The 9,340-nt window shown below is 37.0% G+C and overlaps 1 protein-coding gene across 1 annotated transcript in view; it reads left to right on the top strand.

Annotated features, from left to right (window-relative positions):
• Positions 1-9,007, top strand: part of CUL5 (cullin 5) — a 112,845-nt gene extending 103,838 nt beyond the window's left edge. Inside the window, 2 exon segments of the mRNA XM_011984761.1 lie at positions 223-346; positions 5,418-9,007. Coding sequence (XP_011840151.1) covers positions 223-346; positions 5,418-5,612 — 319 coding nt within the window. The 3' untranslated portion in view covers positions 5,613-9,007.
• The last annotated feature ends 333 nt before the right edge of the window (positions 9,008-9,340 follow it).

The following is a 9,340-nucleotide window of genomic DNA, read 5'->3' as shown; positions in this document are numbered from 1 at the left end:
TAACTTTGTTTTTACAGAGAACATAATCACTCATTTTATTAACAGGTTATCATGTTTAAGGAAAATAGAGTTTGTTTTAAAGCAATATGTAGGTTGTCATTTTTCCTTTAAACAGTTCTGATATTTTTGAATATTTTAAAATCTTCTCTCAGACATTGTTGCTATAATAGGATTTTTAAAGTGTTTTTTGCCATAAAAGATTTGATTCAATTCTTTTTGTAGAAAAAATGCAAAGGTTCAGAAAAGGGGCAAAATCAACTTGATTGGACGTTTGCAGCTCACTACAGAAAGGATGAGAGAAGAAGAGAATGAAGGAATAGTTCAACTACGAATACTAAGAACCCAGGTTTGTAATATTGACAGAATGTCTGAAGTTTAAAAAAAACCTTAGTTTTTTTTTGTTTTTTAAATTTTGAATTTAAAAGCATGTAGGGGCCAAGTGCGGTGGCTCACGCATATAATCCCAACACTTTGGGAGGCTGAGACAGGAGGATCTCTTGGGCAACAAAGTGAGATCTTTTCTCAATCAGTTTTTTTAAAATATATTAAAAATTTCCATTCCAGTTGGAATATGAATTCCAGTTTCATATTGCATTATAATGTGAAATTGGGAAACTTACTTAGAACCAAAAACGTTCTCTAATATTCATTTATTCTTTTAAAAATAGCTTAAAACTAGGATTAAGATCTTCTGAATGTAATAAGTAACACCTATGTATGATTGTTTTAACTTTAGAAATAGTCCTTTTAAAACCAAATCTTTCAACTTTTACTATTTTCATTTAATACTGTTTGAAACTTTTGGCCAGTGTCCTTTTTTTTTCTGTTTTTTTGTTTGTTTTTTGAGACAGGGTCTCAGTCTGTTTCCCAGGCTAGAGTGCAGTGGCACCATCTCAACCCACTGCAGCCTCAACTCCCTGGGCTCGAAGGAGTTTCCCACCTCTGCCTCCTAATTAGCTGGGACCACAGGCATACGCCACCACACTCAGCTAGTTTGTATTTTTAGTGGAGACAGGGTTTCGCCATGTTGCCCGGGCTGGTCTTGAACTCCTAGGCTCAAGCGATATGCCTGCCTTGGCCTCCCAAAGTGCTAGGATTACAGGTGTGAGCCACTGTGCCCAGCTCACTGTACTTTTTAAAATATGTAACAAGACGAAAAGATTAAAAATGCTTATTACCTATAGATCATGTAATATGATGATGTAGCAGAGAAAAGATGAATAAAAACCACTTGCATTTCTATGTAGCAGTAAATAAAAGGAAAATAAGAAAAATTCATACACATTTTTTAAAAACTACTGTGTAGGAGCTGTATGAAGAGAGTGGCCCTTTACTGGGAAATTTAGGAGAGTTGAATAAATAGAAAGGTTGAGCTCTTTTTTGTTGCTACAATTTTTAGTTGTAATTTAGACACAATGAAATGTATCTTTCAAAGTATACTTTTCAGTGAGTTGTGATAAATATATATACCTGTGTGAACATAACCAGGCATGGTGTGAACATAGCCAGGCATGGTGGCATGTGCCTGTGGTCCCAGCTACTCAGGGAGCTGAGGCAGGAGGATCGCTTGAGCCTGGAAGGCAGAGGTTGCAGTGAGCTGAGATTGCACCACTGCACTCCAGCCTGGGTGACAGAGTGAGAGACCTTGTCTCAAAAAAATAGAAAAATAGGCCAGGCGCAGTGGCTCACGCCTGTAATCCCAATGCTTTGGGAGGCTGAGGCGGGCGGATCACGAGGCCAGGAGATCGAGACCATCCTGACCAACATGATGAAACCCCGTCTCTACTAAAATACAAAAAATTAGCCGGGCATGGTGGTGCATGCCTGTAGTCCCAGCTGCCCAGGAGGCTGAGGGAGTGGAATCTCCTGAACCCGGGAGGCGGAGGTTGCAGTGAGCTGAGATCGCACCACTGCACTCCAACCTGGCGACAGAGCAAGACTCCATCTAAAAAAATAAAATAAAATAAAAAAGAGTTGAAATGTATAAGCGGATGTATTGATACTATAAGATGTACAGAGAAATTGAGGTCCTTTTGTCTTAATGTGACCCATAATTATGTACAATCCAATAATCTAAGCTGTCTTTAGGTAATGCTCAGACTTTATTTCCTCCTGATCCTACTCCACTCATCCCCACTGATTGTTATTTGCATAAGTGGCATCTGGATATATTGAGGTTGAGAGGAATTTGCTTGACTGGTAATGACAGTGAAGGGAGTGTCATATCTTTGCAGTTATGACAGTGTCCTGGATTGTTGGTTTTGGCAGCTGTGAAGTAGTTTATCATCTTTGGGAATTTGGCTTTCTGTTGGTAACTGCTGCTGTTGTCTATAGCAGATGAATTTATGGTTCATTCTTTTTCTAGTTATTAAGGACCCTATGGCCTCTTCCTTGCTGTCTTTCCCCTGCTCTTACTGAGCTCTTGAAGGCTCTGAGACTCCACTACATCTTCTGTGTGGCTCCTTGGCCTACATGGCACAGTGTCATTATTCTGTGCAGAATAATGGCAGGATCACCTTGCCCTGTCATTAAAGGCCCTGTGGCAGGTCCATTAGCTCGAAACTCTTGCTGTCACACGTGGGAACTGAGGGAGAGTCAGAAGTGCAGATTATTTCCATCATACTATGCTACTCTTTAAGTGACCTCCAGCATATCAAATGGGGACCAGGGCCAGTGTCCCTCTGCTCTGTTTTCCCCTTAGGTTATCTAACTACCACCTTCACCTCTACCTAAGGAGAAATTGGGATGTTTACAAATGCCTCTGCTTTTCCTCCGGGTTCCTGTAATCTTCAAGTGCCTGAAGGAACAGACTTTCCTTCTTCCTTCTTCTTCTCTGAACCCCTGACATAAACCCCAATTTATGATGATCAGGAGCCTGGTATCTGAATACCATCCAGGGTGAGAGGAATTCACTTGACCTTCTGGTGTCAGTGAAGGGGGTCATCATATCTTTTATTTATTTTTGTTTTGTTTTTTGAGATGGGGTCTCGCCCTGTTGCCCAGGCTGGAGTGGAATGGCACGATCTTGGCTCACTACAACCTCTGTCTCCCAGGTTCAAACAATTCTCCTGCCTCAGACTCCCGAGTAGCTGGGATTAGAGGTGCTCGACACCACGCCAAGCTATTTTTTGTATTTTTAGTAGAGACGAGTTTCACCATGTTGGCCAGGCTGGTCTCGAACTCCTGACTTTGTGATCCATTCGCCTTGGCCTCCTAAAGTGCTGGGATTACAGGCATGAGCCACCGCACCTGGCCTGTTTTTCTGGTTTTTTTTGAGACAGGGTCTCACTCTGTCACCCAGGCTGGAGTGCAGTGGTGCAATCTCAGCTCACTGCAATCTCTGCCTTCCAGGCTCAAGCGATCCTGCCTCAGCCCCCTGAGTAGCTGGGCCCACAGGTACATGCCACCATGCCCGGCTAATGTTTTTTGTATATTTTGTAGAGATGGGGTTTCACCATGTTGCCCAGGCTGGTCTCAAACTCCACAACTCAAACAATCTGCCCCCCTCAACTTCCCAAATTGCTGGGATTACAGGCATGAGCCACCCTCCCCGGCTGGTTATCGTATCTGTACAGGGGAAGTTGAAGGAATTTTTTCTCTTACTGAATAGTGCCTGACTCCCAAGTCTGTTGATTTGCAGCAAAATTATGTTTTTAAATGTTAAAAGCAAATGTTACTTCTTTTTCTATTTTGACATTTCTTTTACAGCAAACTCTAATCTGTGCTAAGAGATAGATGCCTTTTGTTTTGGAGACAGGGTCTCAGGCTGGAGTGCAATGGTGCGATCTCAGCTTACTGCAACTTCCACCTCCCAGGCTCAAGCAATCCTCTTTCTTCAGCCTCCTGAATAGCTGGGACCACAGACACATGCCACCATGCCCGGCTAACTTTTGTATTTTTTATAGAGATGGGGTTTTGCCATGTTGCCCAGGCTGGTCTCAAACTCCTGGACTCAAGCAATCCACCCACAGCAACCTCCCAAAGTGCTAGGATTACACACATAAGCCACCACACCCAGCATACAGATGCCTTTTGTTGGGTAAAGAGAGAGCTTGTGCTGGAAAATTAAAAGAGAAAAGAATATTTAATGATTTTCTAATAACTCTTATTGTAAACTTAACAGTAATTAAGGAAATCATCAAGAAAAATTTTGATAAAATGACCTAGATGAAAAAGATTATTTCTTTAGAAACTTAAAAACTACTGGGCATTGTGGCTAACACCTATAATCCTAGCACTTTGGGAGACCAGGGCAGGGGATTATTTGAGGCTGGGGGTTCAAGACTAACCTGGCCAACATAGCAAAACTTTGTCTCTGTATTTAAAGAGAAGGGAAAAAAAAAAAACCTTAAAAACACTTAATTGAGTCAATATAAACTGAAGATAATATTTGTAGCAAATATAATTAATCTGGTAAATATATATAAAGAATACTACTTAATGACTTTTAAAACAGACCCCAACTGACGTGTACTACTACACAAAGAAATAACTGAATACAAGGGAAAAATTTGGTGTAAGGAGTTTGTTATATTTTAATTAACGTTTAACATGATACCAGGTTATATACGTATTGTTTTCACAGGTAAGATGACTTTTAAGAATGTGAATGGTATGGGAAAAAAGAAATTGAAGGGGCCGGGCGCGGTGGCTCAAGCCTGTAATCCCAGCACTTTGGGAGGCCGAGACGGGCGGATCACGAGGTCAGGAGATCAAGACCATCCTGGCTAACACAGTGAAACCCCGTCTCTACTAAAAATACAAAAACTTAGCCGGGCGAGGTGGCAGGCGCCTGTAGTCCCAGCTACTCGGGAGGCTGAGGCAGGAGAATGGCGTGAACCCGGGAGGCGGAGCTTGCAGCGAGCTGAGATCCGGCCACTGCACTCCAGCCTGGGTGACAGAGTGAGACTCCGTCTCAAAAAAAAAAAAAAAAAAAAAAAAAGAAATTGAAGGAAATAATATTAAAACATTAGGTGCAGTTTTCTTGCAGCAGAAGTAATTTTGCTTTTCCTTATTTTTCAAAATGTCTATAATCAGATTTTTAAAAAATACATACTTTACGTTCTGGGATACACGTGCAGAATGTGCAGCTTTGTTACATGGGTATACATGTGTCATAGTGGTTTGCTGCACCTATCAACCTGTCATCTACATGAGGTATTTCTCCCAATGCTGTCCCTCCCCTAGCCCCCCACCCCAGTAAGCAGATTTTCTTTTATGGGGAATGAAAAAACAAAAGATGTTTTTATTTGTGAAGTAAAAGATACTGGTCTCAAGATTAATCCCCTAGTGATTGTTATCCATTTGGGTAGATGTTGGATAGAGGATTAATATGCATAAAAAGTCATTTTTCAGTTTGTTGTACTTAAAATAAATTTCATATATTAATGCACTTTTATTTTTATTTTTTCTTTTAGGAAGCTATCATACAAATAATGAAAATGAGAAAGAAAATTAGTAATGCTCAGCTGCAGACTGAATTAGTAGAAATTTTGAAAAACATGTTCTTGCCACAAAAGAAAATGATAAAAGAGCAAATAGAGTGGCTAATAGAGCACAAATACATCAGAAGAGATGAATCTGATATCAACACTTTCATATATATGGCATAAGTTTGAATATCATGGACAATATTTAGAACCCAAATTTTGGAGTGCTTGGGCAGAAAGTTGTAAAGTTTGTGCTGGAGAAAGGTTTATTTGGACTTTGATTACATAAATATTAAAATCTCTGCCTTACCTTACGGAAACAACTATATTTTGCCAATCACATTAGTTAGCATGATGGCATTCCCTTCATGTTGCACACTCTAACAGCATGCTGTTTTGTGGAGAAACTTGCATTCATGAAGAGCCCATTATCAACTTTTAAAAGTGAATTTGATTTGTACCCACCAGGAGAAATACAGTTGGGAAGGGTGAGGGCGGGGTTCTTGTTGCTTTTTTCTCTTTTTTCCTCTCTTAAAAAATGTACTTGCACAAGGAAGGATCTTCAGATATTCATGCACTGAAAAATGCTGTTATCTTTTGTTTTTAAAAAATGCAATTAAAACTAGAAATAGCACTCTTGGTTTCTTTTGATGAAAAGAGTGAGCTGGTCAATGCAACATTGGGAAAGGGCAGATGTAGGTGAGAAGTTAAGTATTTAATAGTATCAAATTGTTCAAACATTGCTCAGTATAATAACTGGATTTTAATGGTGACCTAAAAATGGTATTAAATATTTTCAACTTTCAAATGTTGGTTTTCTTTAAACAGGAGACTGCTATTTTAGTTGTTGTTCAATGATAAGGAGTTGTTTTTTTGTTTTGTTTTGTTTTTTTAATATGGCTGGAGAGCTTGTTTTGAAAAGTGAAGCTTATATTAATTGTTGCTTCAATTGTTTAAAAAAATTTATGGAGATAGGTAGGTCATTATGATTGCAGAGTCAAAATAGCAAAACAAAAATATTAAGTGTGTTTACTAAACATACTGTGTGTTTACTAACACACTTAATATTTATATACCTAATATTTATTATGCCATATCTGAATTTATTAAAAACACCACAGAAATCTTCTGCTCTGATATAGTTATGTAACTGATCTCTTAATCTGTAGCATAGAAGTATTTTGGTATTTTAAGGTCTCATGATTAGGGATTTGTAGCCTCAGGTTTGAATCAGTCACCTAGGGGTAAGAGAAAAACCACAACATAAGACCTGAAAAACAGAAGCAAAATTGTTGCACTCTTAATACAAGCAGTAAACTTGCCAAATATATGTACATATATATTTATATATTTTAAAAATAAACATTTTTTAAATCATCAGAAGGCAACATTTACCATGTTCCTTTCAGTCTATCCAAAGTAGCAACTTAACTAGTTGCTGGCAACTGAATATCCAGAGTAGTGGAAATTTTAGGACTTGAGGACGTGAACAACTTAAAAGAGAAAATTATCCCCCTTGGGGAAAGAATGGCTCAACTTGGGTTTTTATTCATTGTGGTGCACGTTTCAAATTTTCTTGCAAATTATTTTATATCTTGTTTGATGTTAAGTAATATTTTTAAAGTATGGTTTTGAAGATAGTAGGAAATGGAGTACAGAAAGACATACAGCGTTATGTTACAGTGGAGTGCTTTCAAGAGCATTTCATGGGATCTGTCCCCATCCCAAGAGGCTTTGTGAACTGCCTGCCGAATGGAAGGAAAGCAATTGAAAACATTTAGAGTTTTGCTGAGTATAGTCAAATGCCTGTTCTGAAACTCATAGGAAATTGGAATTTTGTTTAAAATTTTACACTTCATCTTTAAGGGAACAAATGTCAATTATTAGACCGAGCATATTGTGAAGAATTAAACTAAAATTAGTACTCACAGTTGTCTCTAATTAGGTGACTGTTCATAATGGGTATATTTGAAATTTAGAAGACATAATTTTGTAGTAATTGTGGCCCTTATGTTTAACAGATAATTCAGCATTGGCGTATTTGCTTGTCCCAATACAAGAATGCCAAAGGAGGAAACAATAGGAGGAAAAATTGTAGTCCATTTAAAAAATTTAGGTTTGTTGTTTTAAACCGTAATTGTTCTCAGAACTTTTTTGGAACTTCTAATTTTGGGTCATTTAATTTAAGAATGAGAGTCATGATGTTTTGATATATGAAGGCGAATTTAATGCAAAAGTGAGTAACACTAAATTCATAGCAAAGTTTTTAATTAAATTTTATAAATTTTTAATAGCCAATTATGTCCTAATTGTATTTTGGGGAATGAACAGCAGCAAATACTGTAAACGTGCAGTTTTTTTTTTTTTTTTGGGTTATGTATACAAAAGTTTAACTACTTTTTGGTGTTCATGAAAACCATTTAGTTGACCAGGTGCCTATGCCATTGTTCAGTTTTCTTTAACAACAGATTTGCAAATTAAAAAAAAAAAGAAAAAAAAAATCTTACCAGCAGTTTGTAAAGGTCTGGAATCACAGTTGGCATCCTTTATTCAGGTCTCTTCTCTCCAGTGTGCACTTAAAATTGGTGCCGAGCAGGGATAAAACCTGCAGTTAAGGGAAAAGAAAATCCAGCCTCCCTCTCCAAAAAAAAAAATACATTTAATTTTAAAAAATTAGTGGTATGGCAATAAGACACTTCGGAGGCTATCTTAAGCTCTGAATACCCATCTTCTAGTTCAAAGACAGAGACATTCCATCTGGGAAATGTTAACTTGTGTTGCCATCTCATTGCCACAGTAAGTAGACATAAGACAAAGTTTAGGAAGTGAAAATATAGAAAAATTGTGATGGTCACAATGAGATAAATATTAGAATATTACTATTCCAATGATTAAATGAGGATCTTGAAATAAATTCTGAAGTCTTCCAATTTTTACATTTATTGGAGGGGTCCCTGAGTTCTGTCAACTTATTTAAGTCTCTCGCTCTTATTTTGTGCATAAATGTTAAACCTTCCAAAAATGAAATGTTAGCTTTCTTTGTTTTACTTTTTATTAAATTTAATAGAAAATATGACCTGAGTAGTTTAAAAAGTATTTTGCATTATTTGCAGTAAGATATCTCTAGCACTGCTCAAAGGGCAAATTTTAACACTTCAGTCTGGGTGAAAGATTTGCTAGTTTTACAGAAAGATTTGCTATATTAAACTCAAGCTGGTTTTTCTATTCTCATGTAAATGACTGGGATGCTGTCTTATAAATTCTTCCAAGGTCATGTTTGTGAAATAAACATTACATGAGAGCTTTCCTGTCATCTACACTATATGTTGTCTGGAGTGTTGAACAAATTTATTTTAGTTTCTAAGTTGTAATCTATCCTCATATGGTCTATACGATTTTGAATGTGTGCCACTACATACTGAGATGATAATGCTGTACAATTTTAAGTAGTAGCAGTTTCTGTATGCAGTAGGCTGAAATATTTTGATGAACTGCTTAATTTTTGGATTTTATTTTTTAAGTTGTATAATTTATTTTCTTGCAAAATAAAAATGTAATATAAAAGCTTTTACCTATCCAGAAAATGTTGATGTTCTACTATAAAATAGTTTCAAAGAGTTTAATTAAAATTTTTATAGTAGGTATATTTTTAAATTTCAAGGTAAATTAATAAGTCTCAGCCAGCCTTATTTTAATCAGAAATATGAAAAGTAATCCACTTATTTATATTAGACTTCAAATTCTAATTCAAAATGAGAGCAGTCAGGAATGTAGCTTTTCCACTGATGATAGCATGTGTGGCTGTATGCCTGGAAGAGGTTAAAAAAAAAAAATACTCCAACCTGAAAATGATTAATATATTCATCAACTTAGATAGGCTTTGTCATAACAAAATTCAAATTTTATAGCAG

Source organism: Mandrillus leucophaeus, unplaced genomic scaffold, assembly GCF_000951045.1.
Source record: "Mandrillus leucophaeus isolate KB7577 unplaced genomic scaffold, Mleu.le_1.0 Scaffold273, whole genome shotgun sequence".
Lineage (NCBI taxonomy): Eukaryota > Metazoa > Chordata > Mammalia > Primates > Cercopithecidae > Mandrillus > Mandrillus leucophaeus.
The sequence above is the reverse complement of the archived record's forward strand: the minus strand, read 5'-3'. Positions and strand labels throughout refer to the sequence as shown.